This window comes from Pectinophora gossypiella, chromosome 6 (genome assembly GCF_024362695.1).
Source record: "Pectinophora gossypiella chromosome 6, ilPecGoss1.1, whole genome shotgun sequence".
In the NCBI taxonomy this organism is placed as follows: domain Eukaryota; kingdom Metazoa; phylum Arthropoda; class Insecta; order Lepidoptera; family Gelechiidae; genus Pectinophora; species Pectinophora gossypiella.
The window spans coordinates 14,496,793-14,516,000 of record NC_065409.1 but is presented as its reverse complement, the minus strand read 5'-3'; the positions used below and the strand labels follow the sequence as shown (position 1 = coordinate 14,516,000).

Here is a 19,208-nt window from a genome sequence, read left to right as displayed (position 1 = left end):
CGGCTACTAGCCGGGACCAACGCGTTCGGGAAGCTGCGGAATATCTTCTCGTCCAAAATACCTCAGTGTCTCAAGACGAAAGTCTTTGACCAGTGCGTGTTGCCAGTGATGACCTACGGCAGTGAGACGTGGCCGCTTACTATGGGTCTCGTGAGGAGGCTCGGTGTCGCTCAGCGGGCAATGGAGAGAGCTATGCTCGGTATTTCCCTGCTGGATCGAATCAGAAATGAGGAGATCCGCAGGAGAACTAAAGTCACCGACATAGCTCGGAGAATTGCAAAGCTGAAGTGGCAGTGGGCAGGACACATAGCGAGGAGAACCGATGGCCGCTGGGGCGGAAGGGTTCTGGAATGGCGACCACGTGTCGGACGACGCTCAGTGGGTAGGCCCGCTACAAGGTGGACCGACGATCTGGTGAAGGTCGCGGGAAGCCGCTGGATGCGGGCAGCGCAGGACCGATCGTCGTGGAGATCCTTAGGGGAGGCCTATACCCAGCAATGGGCGTCGTACGGCTGATGATGATGAGCCGGGACCAACGGCTTAACGCGCCCTCCGAAGTACGGAATCATCTTACTTTTTCGGACAATCATGTGATTCAAGCCTGAAAAGTCAAACTACAAAAACTGAAACTTTAATATTCAATCGGTTTTAAACAGTGATGTGCCGTCAGGAATATTCTCATTTTGGGAACATTGCCAGCGAAAGGTGCATATGTAAAAAGAACTTTATTACCTAACCTTTAGGCAGATAAGACCAGAGTACAAGAAAGAACAATTTGAAGAAGAAAAGCAGTGTGCTTACTATAAAAGAGGTTACTATAAAGGTTGCCTGGTAGAGATTGCTACTTAGCAATAAGGTCGCCTATTGTACTCTTTCTATTTCTCTTTTGTATTTCGTTTAATAATAATAATATAATATTTATTGCACAAAAAATATATTTACATAGAATCACTTACAACTAGAATTTGATTATGTGCTCATACAAACTAATAATAATTAGAAATTGGACAGGGGTCCCCAAACTAGGCGGGAACCAGTTAACAATTTGAAGCCTAAATAAAAATAGAAATTCGAAAACAATGGTGCTAATTCCTGTAAATACCATCTAATTTTATTTTAAGTTATATCTGTCATTTTCTTATCCGCCGAAAAGGAAAGGGACGGGTAATCTACAAGCATAAAATTTATGGAACACACGTCAATTTTAAGCACAAATCTAAACCAACCGTCTAAAAATTTTACATCCGTCAATAACCCGACACAGTTAAGTAGACAGCACGTCAAACGGTTTGCATACCAGCGACGTACCTTTTGATTCGCCCGGGTTATTCATTCATTTACTCATTCTTCCTAAAATTAAGAGCTATGAATCATCCGTCCCTTTCCTTTTCGACGGATATGAAAATGACAGATATAACTTAAAATAAAATTAGGCGGTGTCTGCAGGAATCGGGGCCAATGTATTATTTAGTTTAGTAGTTTGTGTGCAATAAAGTATCTGTGATACGAACGTTAGAAGAATTTTTACAATGGGAACATTCCTACTTTGGGAATTTTCCCGGGAACGGCACATCACCGCAAACCCTGTAATGGCCTAGCCAAAAAAAGAACAGTCTCACAAAGTGATTTCGACATTGTCCCCATCGAGAATCGAACCCGGACTTCCAGATCGTGAGTTTAGCTTTCTAACCACTAGACCATGTAGACTGCACTAAACCATTCATTAACAGATATTAAAATGTCAGAATCACATATCATCCATTTAACATGAAGTTAGTTAAGTATATGTATACATTGCAGCTAACATTATTACATAAACTTTTTTTCAAACGCAAATTCCTAACACTAACCTCTTTACCACCCGGTTAAAGTAACGTAGCTTATACAACTATAATAGGAATGTGCTAGATAATACTGAGTAGACTCACTTTTCATTACATCATACAATTACACTGTGTCAATGAATCAGTCTTTCTCTCGCCGACTCTATGAAGTCATGAATGGATGAAGAGTGAGTTAGAAAGTTGTTTTCATTGACAAAGGGTAGACCTCGAGTTATACGATCCCGATGACCCGATTACTCTAGCCATAGAGGCAGCCAATCAGCTCGCGACACCAAACACTTTAGGACCCTGCCGGCGTGGTCGACGATTTACCTCAATTAGCGCTTATCGCCATTGACCCACTAGGGTCGATTAATTCCTTCAAATTTTTTCCTCTCAGACGACGCCCTAAGCCGAGATTCGCGCACGACTGGCACCCTCGGGCCTGTTGTCTTAAACGTTGTACCGGGTGAGAGCCTTCAGCGCTCCCCATTTGTCCAGACAAGTAGTTAATGCCATCTGCGGCAAATCTACAAAAAAGTCACGTCAAAAAAAAAAGACCTCGAGTTCTATGTAGAGTCGTCAGAATTTCATACGGCTATCCTCTTCTTCTATTGTGTGGGTTGTGTGTGAGTTTGATATTAGACCAAATAATGCCATCTGAGCCAAACGTACACAAGTCAATATTGGGGCTGATTCCGGTATACACCATCTAATTTTATTTTAAGTTACACCTGTCATTTTCTTATCCGCCGAAAAGGAAAGGGACGGGTAATCGACAGGCATAAAATTTATGGAACACACGTCAATTTTAGTCAGTAATTTAAAAACTCTTTCACTATTTTATATTGGCCAATGTCCCGACAGGATTAAGTTGACAGCACACGTCAAACGGATTACATATGAGCGAGAGGCCTATTTTATTCGCTCGGTTATTTTTTTAAAATTGTCAGTTGCCAATCATCCTTCCCTTTCGTTTTCGGCGAATAAGAAAATGACGGGTATAACTTAAAATAAAATTAGAAGGTGTCTGCAGGACTCAGGGCAGCAGTCGACTCAATAAATATGTTTTAAACTTTTTGTACTTATTTTTCTGTTTTTTCATGTGTGTATGTATATTTTTTCTACTAATAATTTATTTGTAGGTATATAAAATCTAACGTCACTAAACCACAGTAAGCTATCCAATCTATCTGAATTACTGAGTCAATCATAGGCAGCCCTAGCCGTAGCCGACTATGTGCGCACGCGCGTCTCGCGTCGCTAGTTGCCGCACACCATCCGCCGTGCCTGCGCGGTTTCACTTTCCTCGCCATTTCGTGCGTTCGTAACTTGTGCGAAGTTATTCAATACTGTGAAGTGAGTTTTTAAGTTTATTCGGGACTTAAATAGGTGAGTGTTAGCCGTGTTTTATTACAGTTTTATTTATAAATGTAGGGTAGATCTAAAACTGTTTTAGGGTTGGCAAAGAAGCGTGAAAAGTTTTCTTTTTAAAATTTTGGATATTTTTGATTACTTTTTCTATTTTATTAATGAATGGATTTATGTCTTTATATACTTAGATATTTACTGATTAGATAAAGTAGTTCAATTAAAACAGAGAAGACAAAGATGCACCAAGGATTTATTTTAGTATTAAAGCGCGATTCTTAATTACATTTTCAGGAAGTGACTTGTGAAATCGCCGGTTTCCGTCACCAGTACGTTTATACGTGTAATTACGAATTTATGACGTTTCTTTTTATAAAGAAAGAGAAGACGATTTTCTTATTACATGATCGAAAGCTGCGATGAGTTCTTTAACTACACAATAATCTAGGTGGAAGCAGTTAATGTGTAATGTGTAATGTTTACACTGGCTTGCAAAACTTAAGTACTACGCTTTTAATTAATTTTTTTCTAGACTACAGAAGTTTGATATTTAAAATAATAAAAAAACGTATTTTCAGTTTTTTTGTAACTATTAAGCTATACATTTAACGTCCTTTTTATTTCAAAAGTAAGTATATTAGTGTTTTAAAAAAAGTTATTATAATCTTTAAAGTATATAGTAGGTTTTGGAAATCTGTAAGGACTAAAAGTACTTAGAAGTTAGTTTTGCAGGCCAGTGTATTTTGGTAAGTTGGTGTAATGTGTTTTTCACCTTATGAAGGTAAATACATCGACAATTTCCCTTGTTCATCCCTTATCGCTATTGACATACTAGAGTCGATTAATTCTTACAAACATAGGTAACCCTCTCAGACGACGCCCTGAGCCGAGGTTCGCGCCTAACTGGGCACCTTCAGGCCTGTTGTCTTAAATTTTGTACCGGGTACCCTCAGCGCTCCACATATGTCCGGCCAAGTAAAAAAAAAAAACTATAGATATACAAACAGACAGAGAATAAGATTATTCAAAATTAAGCCTGATCATGATGGACAAATTATTATTGAACCTAGAACCTAGTTGAACCTAGTCTCCTTACATGAAACAGTAGGGGTAGGGCCCTGTGATGGGAGGTTTTCTGGCCACATCTTTCCCTCAGAGATACAGCTTCCGATGTAGTAGTAGTTTTACAGCTAGTTACATAATATGTAATTTTTTTGAGCCAATCTGCGCTATGTAAGCCAATTTTGAAGATTTTTTTTCTTACTATAAAAGAGTTTTACAACAGGAACATTCCCAGTTTGGCAACAAACCTGCCTAGTAATTTGATTTTTTTAACGGACGGACGTCTGCAGAACCCGTACGGCCCTCGGTTGTTAACGATTAATAACTTTATATGGTTACAATATTCATTTTACAGTCTCGAACTACAAGATCAATGTTTTATTGATGCATTGTTTGTTGTCAATAAAACAATTATGCGATAGCCTTAAACCCTGCCGGATTGCCATGACTGTTCCTTTAATAACTTTAAGACCTTAACCTATTTCACATTAATATCTTAGGGCTGTGGTTTCACAAGTTGTCTGCGCTACGACCTATTTGATCATCATCATCAGCCCATTAACGTCCCCACTGCTGGGGCACGGGCCTTCCCTATGGATGGATAGGGAGATCGGGCCTTAAACCATCACGCGGGCCCAGTGCGGATTGGTGGTTATTAACGACTGCTAATGCAGCCGGGACCAACGGTTTAACGTGCCTTCCGAAGCACGGAGGAGCTCGAGATGAAACCTTTTTTTTTGTGGTCACCCATCCAATGACCGGCCTTTGCGAAAGTTGCTTTACTTCAACAATCGCAGACCGAGCGCATTAACCGCTGCGCCACCGAGCTCCTCAACCTATTTGATAAAAGTATCGAAACTGGGGACCCGCCTGTAGGAAAAACCGTTACCAATATGAATGGTAACGGTTTTTCTTGCAGCTTCTTTTCCTCAGCTGAACAGGTTGTCAGAAGCAGAAGTTAAATACAATAATAAATTTAAAATACTTGAATACACAATAACCATGATTACTTAAACAAAATTGGTAAGAACAATTGAGATAGATGTATAGATAAAAAAAAGAAGCGTAGGTTGTGGTAAGGATTACGATGTCGCCGAAGATAAACAAATATTTTTTACTCTCCTTAGGCTTCCGGTTCAGAACGGGTTATGCTTGTTGTTTTGACTATTTTTCCTCAAAACGTAAATTAAAACCCCACGCATAATTGTTATTCATAATTTCATATGAAAACATGTAGAGAAAGACTCAATAAGATGTCATCATCGTAACGTAACCTGAAGATATTATATATACGTATATGACAGGTCCGGTTTTTTACAGAAGCGACTGCCTGTCTGACCTTCCAACAAAAAATTAGCTTCAAAACGTTTTTTTCGATTCTGCTCCGCACCACCCAAATCACCTGGTAGTTGCGGCTTCCGAATACATCCCGCTTAGGGACGGTACTGAAAAGTATCGGCGTCCGAAGGACGTAATAACGATCCCGACGACCCGATTACTCTAGCCATAGAGGCAGACAATCAGCTCGCGACACCAAACACTTCAGGACCCTGATACCGACCCCGCCGGCGTGGTCGACGATTTCCCTCAATCAGCCCTTATCGCTATCGACCCACTAGGGTCGATTAATCCTTCAAATATTTTTCCTCTCAAACGACGCCCTGAGCCGAGGTTCGCGCCCAACTGGGCATCCTAAGGCCTGTTGTCTTAAACGTTGTACCGGGTGAGAGCCTTCAGCGCTCCCCATTTGTCCGGCCAAGTAGCTAATGCCATCTGCGGCAAATCTACAATAAGGTCAATAAGTCACGTCAAAAAAAAGGCCAGAGTGAATAGGCATCTTCTGGGCGAGCTCGCTCCATATTAGGCCCCGTCAATGCCTTCGGCCAAGAGCAAACCCATCAAAAGTAAAAAAAAATAAGATCACGACTTTATTCCCAATTAGGGTAGTCTGAGGTACCTACATCTACCGCTCGATGAACTGAGTGCCCACACTTCACCGAGCTTTCTTTTAGACCAACGTAATAAGCGATGAGCCGTATCGCACATACCTGTTTGTCCCTCTAAAACCACCTCGTGTGAACTTCAATCTCAGTATGTAAATGTATGTAAATATTAGCAAATGTCTGTCGACCGAGCAATGCCTGCCGCCCGCGTAACGCCCTTTTAGCGTCATGACATAACGTTATTTCGAAACATGGCCGGTCGGGCTTTCCCGCCTTTTACTTAAATGTAGAGGTTTGTGAATGAATTGCTTAGATCAGGGGTAATCAACCTTCTAACATTTTAACTAAGGTAAATAAGGTATCTATATTTATCATCATCATCATCAGCCCATTAACGTCCCCACTGCTGGGGCACGGGCCTTCCCTATGGATGGATAGGGAGATCGGGCCTTAAAACCATCACGCGGGCCCAGTGCGAATTGATGGTTATTAACAACTACTAATGCAGCCGGGACCAACGGCTTAACGTGCCTTCTGAAGCACGGAGGAGCTCGAGATGAAAACTTTTTTTGTGGTCACCCATCCTATGACCGGCCTTTGCGAAAGTTGCTTAACTTCAACAATCGCAGACCGAGCGCGTTTACCGCTGCGCCACCGAGCTCAGGTATCTATATAATTAAACTTATTTTAAGTACTTCATCATAGTACATCATTGTTTTCAATTATATTAGTTAGGTACTTTTTGACACTTAAAACTAAACATGTAATTAGAGCGTCCGCTTACCTACCCTGAAAGATTTTATATGTCTAGTTTTAAGAAGTACTAAAAACGGCTGCCAAATATTTTACGGATGTCAATAAGAATAATTATGTACATTTCTAGTTAAAAATAATAATATTTTTGACACTAACTTGCAATAGGCTAAAAGTAAGGTAACCTAACTGATCAACAGATAGGTATAAAATCTGTCTACAGAAAAGTGCAAAAGTGTCTATAGTGTTGGTGACTGTTGCAATAAGATTTCTTATTATGTTTCAGCAAATATTTTTTAATTATAATCATAATCATAATCATAATCATCATTTATTGGTAAAAATATTACACGTCAATATAAAAAATAAAAAATTCTTAGTAATTAGGTAACTTATACCTATAGTTACATAGTTCAAACCATTTTAAATACAATTATTATATATATTACTTTTTAAAATTAACAAACTCATCGTACGAGTAAAATGTGTGCTCGATAAGCCATCGCTTGAGTCTGCATTTAAAGCAACTGAGGGAGGGGGCCGACGTGACATCCACTGGGAGCTTATTGTACACAGTCGGACCCATCACCCTAGTGAGCTTTGACGACTTTGTTAGTCTATGTTGCTCAGGCAACAGCTGAGTCACGTTCCGCAGGTTACGGCTGTGTATGTCCATCGGTCTCGTATAGGTGGAGATATTAGAGAAGACAAACACGGCTACCTGAAATATCACTATCGAAGGCAAGGTAAGGATTCCAAGAGCCTTAAAGTGAGGCCTTGCAGACTCATCCTGCGCCACATGCACTAATGCCCTTACAGCTCGCTTCTGCTTGCGGAAGGCGAACTCCCAGTCGGCGGCTCGCCCCCACAGCTCAGCGCCATATTGCAGTAGCGAGTGAACTGTTGCGAAGTACGCGGTTCGCGCCACCTCTCTTGACACTATTCGTGCCAGTCGTCGCAACGCAAAGCACGCTCCTCCCAGTCTCTCGCACAGAGTGTCAATATGCGCAGACCACGTAAGACAACGATCTATACGGAAGCCAAGGAAGGTCGTCACGTCAACCTGCTCCAATTGCAGCCCATCCACGAGAACTGTCATGCGGGGGGGTAATTTACCCCCGAGATGGAAGTGCATAAAGTGGCTCTTGCTCAAATTGAGTGCCAAACCATTGCATATAAACCACTGGGACAGTTCCGTGGCAGCTCGGTTCAATTTCTCCTCCAGTACCCGCTGGTTATTGGCAGAGATGATACAGGCTACATCATCTGCATACATCAATGCTTCACCGGACGAGATCGAACCCGGCAAATCATTAAGCAGCAAAGAAAACAGTATGTTTGACACTGACGACCCCTGAGCGACTCCTTGTGTTGTTGGCAGGGAGTCCGATTTTATTCGACCTCCACCACTCACTACCCTCTGAGATCTATTTGCTAAGAGGCTTGTAAAAAGGCCAAGGGCTCCGTGTCGTATACCATAGTGCGACAATTTCATTGCGAGCACTGTGTGGTCGGCCACATCGAAGGCTTTGGACAGGTCGCAGAAGATGACTGCAACCTGTAGCCTGTTGTCGCGGGCGCCAATTACCTTACTCAGTACTTCGCGTGTCAAAGAGGATGTTGATCTCCCTGCACGATATGCGTATTGATTTGCGGACAGTGCGTCAATAGCAGTCAGATAGTTCGTGAGTCTGTCACTCAGTCCGTTCTCCAGCACTTTAGCCACTGCTGGTATAATTGACACAGGCCTGTACGCATCTAAGTCTTCCCTCTTTCCCTTTCCTTTATACAAGGGGGCGATTTTGCTAATCTTTAGTGGCGTTGGATACACTCCTTCGCGAATACAATGATTAAATAAATCGGCTAGAACATACGATATCGGCTCAGCAATAATATTAAGCAATTCCATAGAGATATCATAAATATCTTTCGATGCTTTATGTGGAATGCGTGTTACTATGATGCGGTGTACTTCCCACGGAGTAAAATACTGCAGGCGAAGTGATCGATCAGCAGGTGGGGTGGCAGCACTCAGCAGACTGTTCGAATCGGCAAGGCTCGCACTAGGTGCACCGCAGGCAGCGGCCGCCCCTACGAACCTAGCATTCATCGCGTCTAAGACGTCCTTTTTACAGGAAAATTGTCCACTACTCTTACAAGTAGCAATATCCGTGACGTCAGCTGCTGGTCGGTTTTCCTTGCCCCTCTCCTTGTTCACAACATACCACATCGCTTTGTATTTATTATCGCTATTTTTTATATAATTAGTATAATAATTTGATTTTTGTGTAAATAATATTTTTTTATATTTTTTATTTAATAAGTCAATCCATTCTTTTATTTTATCATTATTAGGAAACATATAACTTAATTCAATAATATCAAATAAAGTAAACTTTGCGTTCATTGTATCCTGATTAATCCATTTATTATTATTAGTATTACATTGCGAAATTGATTTACGCTTCATGGGAAAACAGGTGTTTATCGTATTAACAATTACGTTAATTACGAAAATAGTTAAACTGGTCGCTGACCAGTCCCTGCGACCCAGTACTTCAATCCAGTCAATGCTTTCTATTGAACATAAAAAGTTAATTTTATTCGCTTTAGAATAGTCTCTGATAATACGAGTGTATGTGTCACGGAGCGGACGCGGCACAGTGAGCTCGGCGCGCACGGCGCGGTGGTCCCCGAGGTTGGTGATGACCGGTGATACGCTCAGCGAGCCCCTGCTCGTGTTCGTGTACACGTGATCCAGCGCGGTGGCGCTGTGCGACGTATATCGTGTTGGAAAGTTCACTTCGCATCTAAAGTTATTATTTGATAAAATCTCGCGGAGTTTTTTTGTCTCCACTCTCGCTTCCGAGGTGCCGCCACAAACATCTATATTCATATCTCCTACGATTATGCAGTCATTGTTCATCTCGCTAACTTTTTCGAGCACACATTCTAGATTGTTTAAAAAACTATCAGTTTTCACTAAGCAACTCCTATAGATACATAATATTATCAAGTCTAATTCAATTAATAAAATTGCGGATATTTCACAGAACATTTCTGTCGTCAGTTTAGTGAGATCTAATAATTCTATAGCTTTTATGCTATTTTTAACATACAAGCATGAACCGCCATGAATGGCTTGCTTTCTACCAAAATAAGATACTAGTACATATCCGTCTAAACTAATACACTGAATATTATCATGTGTAAGCCAATGTTCGGTGATAGCAAGAATATCACATTTCAATTCGTTCTTCAGTAATACGTCCAACTGCGTCGTTTTATTATTAAGCGACTGTATGTTGTGTAGACATATTACGAGTGAATCAGTAGGTATAAACTGCAAAATTCATGGATTAAATGGCCAATTGAATTAAATTATGTATAGTTATGGTAATTCCATCTGACGCGAATAAACAAGTTTGACTAAAAACATAATCCTTTCATTTTTGCCGCGCAGTCGGAAAAACATGATGAGGTTAAAATCGTTGCCAATGGTTTGCCTACTCTGACTTTAGAAGTTGTGATATGCGAAATAAAATACTGGTTCTGGCTCAAGCCTCGGGCAAATACCTTAGCTAAATAACTATCTATAGGTATCCGTATGAAGTGAGGCCTACAATAAAATATCGATACGAGACACATTGATGACTCATCATCTCCCTAACGTTATCCTGTTCCTCACAGGGTCCGCTTACCTAACCTGAAGATGTGACAGGTCCGGTTTTTTACAGAAGCGACTGCCTGTCTGACCTTCCAACCGGCGAAGGGAAAGCCATCCAGACCAATATAGGTTAGGTCACATACCTCCAAAATACATTTCTCGGCAATGTGGCTTTCCTCACGATGTTTTCCTTCACCGCTGAGCACGTGATAGTCATTTATGAATTATGATCCGAACATGAATTCAATAACAAAATATTCGTATTATTATGTTGGCAGTATGATATGCTCAACTCCAGTGAGTAAAGTACTCACACCTTTCACACACATATTCTTCTTCACAGAATCCATACACACTTTCTTAGGTCATTCCCTATATATCCATCCACATTCATACTCATAACTTTCCTCGTTATATGCCTTCCATCCCTCCTCATTACATGCCCATATCATGCTTACCTACTTATGTACAGTCATGAGCAATATCATGTACCCACTTTGGAACCTTGTCACACAATCGTATTTGACATTTAATGAAAGTTACGATGTAATTTGTCAAAAAAGTTAATGTGACATGGTTTTAAAGTGTATACATATTAGTGCTCGTGTCCTGTACGTGGTATTAGCCTTTATTCTATGCTATTACTCTGTAGGTAAGGTACAGTCATGAGCAATATAATGTACCCACTTTAGGACTCTGTCGCACTAACATATTTGACATTTAGTGAGACCTACAGTTCAATTTGTTAAAAAAGTTAATGTGACATGGTACCAAAGTGTATACATATTAATGCTCGTGACCGTACATTCTGATGTACCTACCACATGAAGTAATTAGCAATTTACCATTACTTACCTGCTCGCTAATGTTGAGTTGTGCAATGAGATGAACAGTAACCTGGTCTTTATGTTGTTTTCTCTCATCCTCCATCCGCACAGATCATTACGCTCACGCGCAGGTTTTATAGAGATCTGTAGCTAAAATATCAAAACCATAATCACAACAATAGTTTTACTGGCACAGCAGAAAAATCACTGGCTTCCAGCAAGCTTTGTCAAAAAATATTAAAGCTTTTTACAAATTATCAGTAATCAGTTTCCAAAGTCAAATTGGCTTTACTAAATGATGTTATAATTTAACAAAAATACTTTGTGTGCACTAACCGGACCTGTCAAATCGTCAGGTTAGGTAAGCGGACCCTGTGAAAAACGAGATAATGATGACTTTGTGCGCACTAAAGTATTACTGTAATGAAACTTCAAACGAAAATGTTTTGTTTGATTTAGATTCAGCTTAATTTTTAATTTTGTATGTGTATGTGTCAAAAAAGCCAGAATGAAATGGTACCTTTTAACTCAATAAAAAGTTATAATATATGAGAACAAGTCTAAAGATATAAAATGTGCTATTCTAAAGAAGCTAGGGAACTCTGAGAACAGCAAGTCAAATCCTTACCAGTTTTTCTAAGAAGCCACAGGTTAAAGAGCAAGAATGCGCAGATGATGTGGTAATTTTACCGGATTATGTACCTACATAATATGTAAGTAGAAGTTATTTAAGTGGTTTGTTATTGTTATGTTTCAAACTGTATGTTTTACTGATTGTTTGTAACCTACTTGTACTGTTGTCCCAAATAAACGTATTATCTATCTATCTATTTAATTCTTCTTTCGTGGCGCGGACTCTATTTTACATAATAATATACTTAACTGTACATGGTGTTAGTGATATCGTAACGAATAATGAGGGGGATGATTCGGACCATGATTCTGAGTTGATATCAAGTGGAATTTCCTGTCGGAAAATTCATGAAAATTTTATGTTTTTTAAAATTATTTTCAGTTCCATACTTTTGCGATGGAAAATTCTAATTGATATCAACTCAGAATCAAGGTCTGAATCATCCATCAAAGTTTTCGTTACGATATCACTAACACCCTGTGTAGCGAAGTGTATGTAAAATAGACTCCATTTCACGGCAGCGAAGCGAAATAAAACATCGTGAGAAAACCCACATTCCGGAGAAATGCGTTTTGGAGGTATGTGACTTGACTGTATTGGGCTGGTTTTCCCTTCGCGGGTTGAAAGTTCAGACAGGCCCTTTGTAAAAAACCGGACCAGTCAAATCTTCAGGTTAGGTAAGCGGACCCCGTGAAAACGGGATAATACTAGGGATATGATGGTTTCTTATTCCTATAAAATTTTGTATAACTATTATGCAGGAAAACTAGTTAAAACCAGGCAAAACCCGTTGTCAAACGGAAGCCTAGGGAGAGAAAAAAAAAATTGTTAATCGTTCGCGACATAGTAAGGGAGATAAAGATGATTACTTTTAGTTTTCGTTTTGCAATAAGGCGGAGTTTTGTAAAATATCATCCACAAAAGTACCTACATCTTAGCCAACTTTTAAGATTTACGATAAGCATCATGTTTCCGACCTTTGCATTATCAAGTGACAACATTGTCAAGTGACAGCTATCTTTAATGTTCAGTTTACTTGAACAAAATAACGGCCGCCGGGGTCCAGTAGTTGAGCGTTGTGCTCACGATCCGGAGGTTCCAGGTTCGAATCCCGGTGGGGACTAATCACAAAAATCACTTTGTGATCCCTAGTTTGGTTAGGACATTACAGGCTGATCACCTGATTGTCCAAAAAGTAAGATGATCCGTGCTTCGGAAGGCACGTCAAGCCGTTGGACCTGGTTACTACTTACTGATGTAAGTGAATAGTTGTTACATGAGCCATGTCAGGCTCTATAATAACTCTGACACCAAGGTTGATGAGGTTGGTAATCCACACGATAGAAGAAGACTTGAACAATCTGGGTAAATAATAACAGTCTGGCTAAAGATCAAACATAATCCAGCATTTACTACAAAACCATGTTGTAGTATTTAAAATAATTCATGTAACCATTATATTATACCAATATTTTATGTTTATTTTTATTTATTTAAAGAACATCTAGGGCCTTGTGCCGAGGTTTTTCTTGCAGCTTCTCTTCCTCGGCTATACAGGTTGTGAGAAGCTGCAGTAGTTTTAGGCGAATGAGACGGTCGTAATGTAAAAATTGACGATTCAAAGTGTAACTATGTTACCTACTGAATAAAGATATTTTTGAATTTGAATTTGAATTATTCTGTTTTTATAACCAGGTAACTTATTTAAAATACAATTTAGTATTGTTAAAAAAAAAATCTCCTTGTAAAGTTCGTACGTCATACTTGCATTCATTGAACCACAGGGGATGTACCTTGTAAAACTAAAGATTGTATCGTATTTAATTACAGTACTTACCAAGTACCTACGTTTCATTCTTAATAACGTACTTATTTAATGTTTTCTAAGAAAAACTTTACCACAGATGATTTATTTACTTATTTATAAAAAGGTACACCAACAGCTTATATAGTAAAACATTAAATAAAATAAAAGTTACATCAGGAATTAGACTGTTACATAAGCCTATTGATGAGCTCGGTGGCGCAGCGGTAAACGCACTCGGTCTGCGATTGTTGAAGTTAAGCAACTTTCGCAAAGGCCGGTCATAGGATGGGTGACCACAAAAAAAAAGTTTTCATCTTGAGCTCCTCCGTGCTTCGGAATGCACGTTAAGCCGTTGGTCCCGGCTGCATTAGCAGTCGTTAATAACCGTCAATACGCACTGGGCCCGCGTGATGGTTTAAGGCCCGATCTCCCTATCCATCCATAGGGAAGGCCCGTGCCCCAGCAGTGGGGACGTTAATGGGCTGATGATTATAAGCCTATTATAGGTGCACACAACATTTGCAGTGTAAGACAACGTAATCGATCAGAATCTGATGTTAAATACTTTACCTTTATAAATAAAAATATGTATTTTTCTTGTGATGGATATACCTCTGATTACCCCAATTGGGTTATAGTTTTACGCTCATGTTCACTTAACCCATAGATGCTTAGTAACAATTAGAACTTGCTATGCGGTAGTCAATAATAATTTAAGACCCACGCTCTTATCGGTGTAGCATTCTCCATGCGTCTTTTTTAGGGATGAATAGGGCAGTGGTTTCCCTCTTGTCTTCCGCCCCGCAGTACTCTGACGCTAGTGAAATGGCGCCCAGAGTGGTCAAACTATGTTAGTAATCAGACTGAATATTTTTTAAATTTATTAATTAAATAAGTATCTTCTATTTCAAACTCAAAGGTCATTTTTTGACATTTAGACTACAGTAAGACCCACAGAGGGGGTGAGGTAAAGCTAGCTTGGCGCTCGATAAAAATTGGTGCGGGGCGAAAAGTTACCCTTCTATATGCAGTATTATTCTATGCCATGAGGTCGACACACACATAAACTGACGAAGTCCTATTCAAATACTTGTTTAAGGACCACCAAAACCACTCGGGACCTGTTTTTAACCACAGACAAAAACATACCTTCATAACTAAAGTACATAAATAACCTATATAGTACCAAAAACTCATCACAAAACCAAAATGATATGTTTTGCGGTAAAACCTCGGTTTCACCCGCGCGTGCGCCACCACGATGCGCGTTGCGACACCGCGCACCGCTTACAAAATTGCCTGCATGCTGGCTGCGTCCGCGCAACTCGCGAATTCAAATGTCATTAGTCATATTGGTGCTCGTTGTGTAAACTAGGTATAATAAATAGTATTATGTTATTTTATTGTTGATACTCATAGGTATTGCAATATCCTTATGAGATGGAATAGTCATAGGATATAAGGGGTGGGTAGACATGTTTTTGAACAAGCGGGAAGTAGTCCTGGGGTCTTGTTTTTGAATCGCTCGTCTTCAACACACGTTCGAAAATATATACCCATCTCACGCAGCACATCAGACCTTGTCATTTGCATGATGAGACGGACATATATTTTCGCAGTATATTTTTGTTCACAGTATCATTATGTTTTATGTAGATCGTTTTAAGTTATATTACATTATTTAGTAATACCTGTATTGCACCGTCCCTCCCTAAGGTTGCCTGGAAAAAATTGCTATTTAGCATAAAGGCCGCCGATTGTGCTTCTCTTGTGACTTTTGTAATTGTATTTAGTGTTGTGTTTGTGTAGGCAATAAAGCGTTTTGGTATTGTATTGAATTCGACATAGTCGTGAGGTGAGGTTATGTTATGTAAAAAAAATACCACAAAAATGTTCCTTTCCTTGTCACCAGGGGTAACCATGCCATCACAGGTGAACGAATGGTACCGCGGGCGCACTTTATTCGTAACCGGCGCATGCGGCTTGATGGGCAAGGTGCTCATCGAGAAGCTTCTATACAGCGTGCCTGATGTCGGCACAGTCTACGCCCTAGTCCGCTCCAAGAGGGGCAAGACGCCTGAAGCCAGGATCGAGGATATGTGGAAACTGCCTGTAAGTGTACCTTCATCATCACCAGCCCATTAACGTCCCCACTGCTGGGGCACGGGCCTTCCCTATGGATGGATAGGGAGATCGGGCCTTATACCACCAAGTGGGGCCAGTGCATATTGGTGGTTATTAACGACTGCTAATGCAGCCGGGACCAACGGCTTAACGTGCCGTCCGAAGCACGGAGGAGCTCGAGATGAAAACTTTTTTTTTGTGGTCATCCATTCTATGACCGGCCTTTGCGAAAGTTGCTTAACTTCAACAATCGCAGACCGAGCGCATTTATCGCTGCGCCACCGAGCTCTTCCAAGTGTACGGTGCCTTAAGGTACCTTAAGGTAAGGTAAGGTGTACCTTAAGTGTACCTTAAGGTTACTTTTTAAGATTTAAGAGGCACTGGGGAAATACGAGAAGCAGTATATAAATAATAACGCAAGTTTCGCTTAAACACAATATGCAACTTACGTAGAAATAGACGGGTTATATGTATATTGCGTCTATTATTAAACAGAGCAACCAGCTTAGTACAATCAGTGATAGTATTTCATCTGCTAATAGTGCTAATTCCTGTAGACAGCATCTAATTTTAAGTTATACATGTCATTTTCTTATACGCCGAAAAGGAAAGGGATGGGTAATCGACAAGCATAAATGGAACACATCATTTTAGGCAGACATTTAAATAGCCCTCCCTAACACCACCACAGAATATGTACTGTACTGCACCACCATTAGCTGTACAAGTGTTAATCAAGTTTCGTATTAATTTGTAAGTAGGTATATTGACGGAACGAATTGCTGTAAGTACTTTATTATGTCAAAGCGGCCATCATAGCGTGGCGCTGGTTTAATACTCCATTAGGTACGAATATTTATTGTTATTTTAACTTTCTCAACGGCTGTAAAGGAAAACGGATTTTAAGTTAGGTTCTAGACAAATATAGTTTATCCACGACTTTCACAGCCCAATAAGGATGGCTGACCTACTTAGGCATAAAACCATCCACGCATGCAAAAACATTGCAGCAACCCTTTCAACGGATACTTCACTCGTTCAACCGTATATCCATAGGTATATTTATGCATCCACTTATTATATCGCTAGATCGCTACTAAACAATTATTATGAGAAATTCTTGAGTGGAAATCACGTTTAGGAAACAGCTGTAAATAATTACATTACATTGTAATTATTAAATAATAACTATAAAGTTAGGTTACTAGCCAGCACACATAACGGGTCGGTCATATATTTATCTTCATATCAAATAAAATGTTGGTAGGTTGAAGATACCAAAAAGAAGTCAAGTGATCTCTAATTGGATTGGTTTCCCTGTGGGTTGGATGGACACGTGGCAATGGCTTCTCAAAAAATAGCTGGGCTATACATTGGTGCTGATTCCTACAAATACCATCTAATTTTATTTTATTTTAAGTTATATCTGTCATTTTCTTATCCGCCGAAAAGGAAAGGGACGGGTAATCGACAAGCATAAAATTAAGAGCTGTCAATCATCCGTCCCTTTTCTTTTCGGCGGATTAGAAAAGACAGGAATAACTTAAAGTAAAATTAGGAGGTGTCTGCAGGAATCGGGGCCATTGTCATGATTATGTTTGAATTTATGGTGCGCAGTATGGCGCGCAGCGTCGCGTCGCGTCGTGAGAGTTCACAATTGAGTTTACAGTTTTTCATTTTGATTTTTTGATAGGTACCAAACCCGATTATTCAATATACTATAGAAAAGTTCAATCGGATTATTTGATAATTGGATTGGTTTCCCTGTGGGTTGGAAGGACACATGGCAATCGCTTCTCAAAAAAATAGCTGGGCTATACATTGTCATGATTATGTTTGAATTTATGGCATGGAGCGTCGTAAGATACACAGTTCAGAGTTCAGTTGACTTTACAGATTTTCATTTTGATTAGTAGATATTAAACCCGATTATTTAATAGATAGAAAAGTTCAATCGGATTATTTGATAATTGGATTCAATGATGCTTGGTTGTCAAATATCTCCGCTTGTCTATTTTTTTACTGGTTTTGGTAAACACACCCCCAGCCCCCGCGGCACAGCAACCGCGCCGCGACGCAGACCAATTAACGCAGCGACTGCTATCTACATAGATAAACGTCGTGCGGCTATTGGTCGAAGTCCTCGTTATAATTTAGTTAAAAAAGCCACATTGAAGCCGTCCGTCTAAAAAAGCAATATTGCTATTTCTCTCTCTAACCTATACATATATTTTTTCAGCTGTTCGCAAGAATAAGGGAGGAGAAACCACATGTGATGAAGAAGCTGGTCCCGGTTGTGGGAGACATCGCCTACGATAACCTCGGCATCGAAGACAAGATGCTGGAGAAACTCTATGCAGAGGTAACTATACTTTTTTATGTATGTGTAGGTAGAAAAAAAACCTAAAAAATAATAGGTACATTCTGAATAAGACATAATTAAGTAGGCGTACCTATACAAGAATCTACATACATACATCTCACGCCCGTAATCCCTAATGGGATGGGCAGAGCCATAAGTAATCGAAGACAATTTGCAGCCACTGTTAATACGATGTCGTAAGCTGGATATGACGAACCTTATGGTGATAAGGAATCAGCCTATCGCCCATAACATTAGTCCATCATGTTAGAGGATACAATCTCTCTGTCGGATTTTACGACATGCCCGGGAAGACAATCAGCTGAACGTGTTCTTTTTTTTATTTGCTCCCAGAACAGCATAGAAGCTATCTATCTGGATAGACTCATGCAGCCTATATCCACCCACTGCTGGGTCCCCTCTCTTCTCGCCATCCTTTTCGGCATTGTGCAAGACTCATCCACTGCTTTCCGACATACCTTACAATGTCATCCGACCATCGAACTGGTGGTACAAGAATAATTTATACCTTTGTCAATTGGTAAACCTGGTATGCCGTAAATACTGAGAGGATTTGTGTCCTTTTTTAACATAATGCTTTTTTACTGGCGAATTTGTTGTGACATTTATATAATATAATAATACTTAATATATTTATTTATTAATTAATTATTTTACACATTTTGTTGTCCTGCATGCAGATCGAAAGCATCATAGGCGCAGCTCTAGTATGTAAATTATTGTTAGTATCTCTTTGTAAACAATGGTGCTAATTCCTGTAAACACCATCTAATTTTATTTTAAGTTATATCTGTCATTTTCTTATCCGCCGAAA

At 39.9% G+C, this 19,208-nt stretch overlaps 1 protein-coding gene across 2 annotated transcripts in view; it reads left to right on the top strand.

The window, feature by feature from the left end:
• Window positions 1-3,075: 3,075 nt before the first annotated feature.
• The window catches only part of LOC126367787 (putative fatty acyl-CoA reductase CG5065), a 576,419-nt gene continuing 560,286 nt past the window's right edge, over window positions 3,076-19,208 (top strand). For both annotated transcript variants that reach the window (XR_007566512.1, XM_050011528.1), the window contains exons 1-3: window positions 3,076-3,215; window positions 15,800-15,999; window positions 18,251-18,373. Coding sequence is in view for 1 of the 2 variants with exons in the window: in XM_050011528.1 (XP_049867485.1) it covers window positions 15,808-15,999; window positions 18,251-18,373 (315 nt within the window). In the remaining variant the exon portion in view is untranslated. The remainder of the gene's footprint in view (window positions 3,216-15,799; window positions 16,000-18,250; window positions 18,374-19,208) is intronic.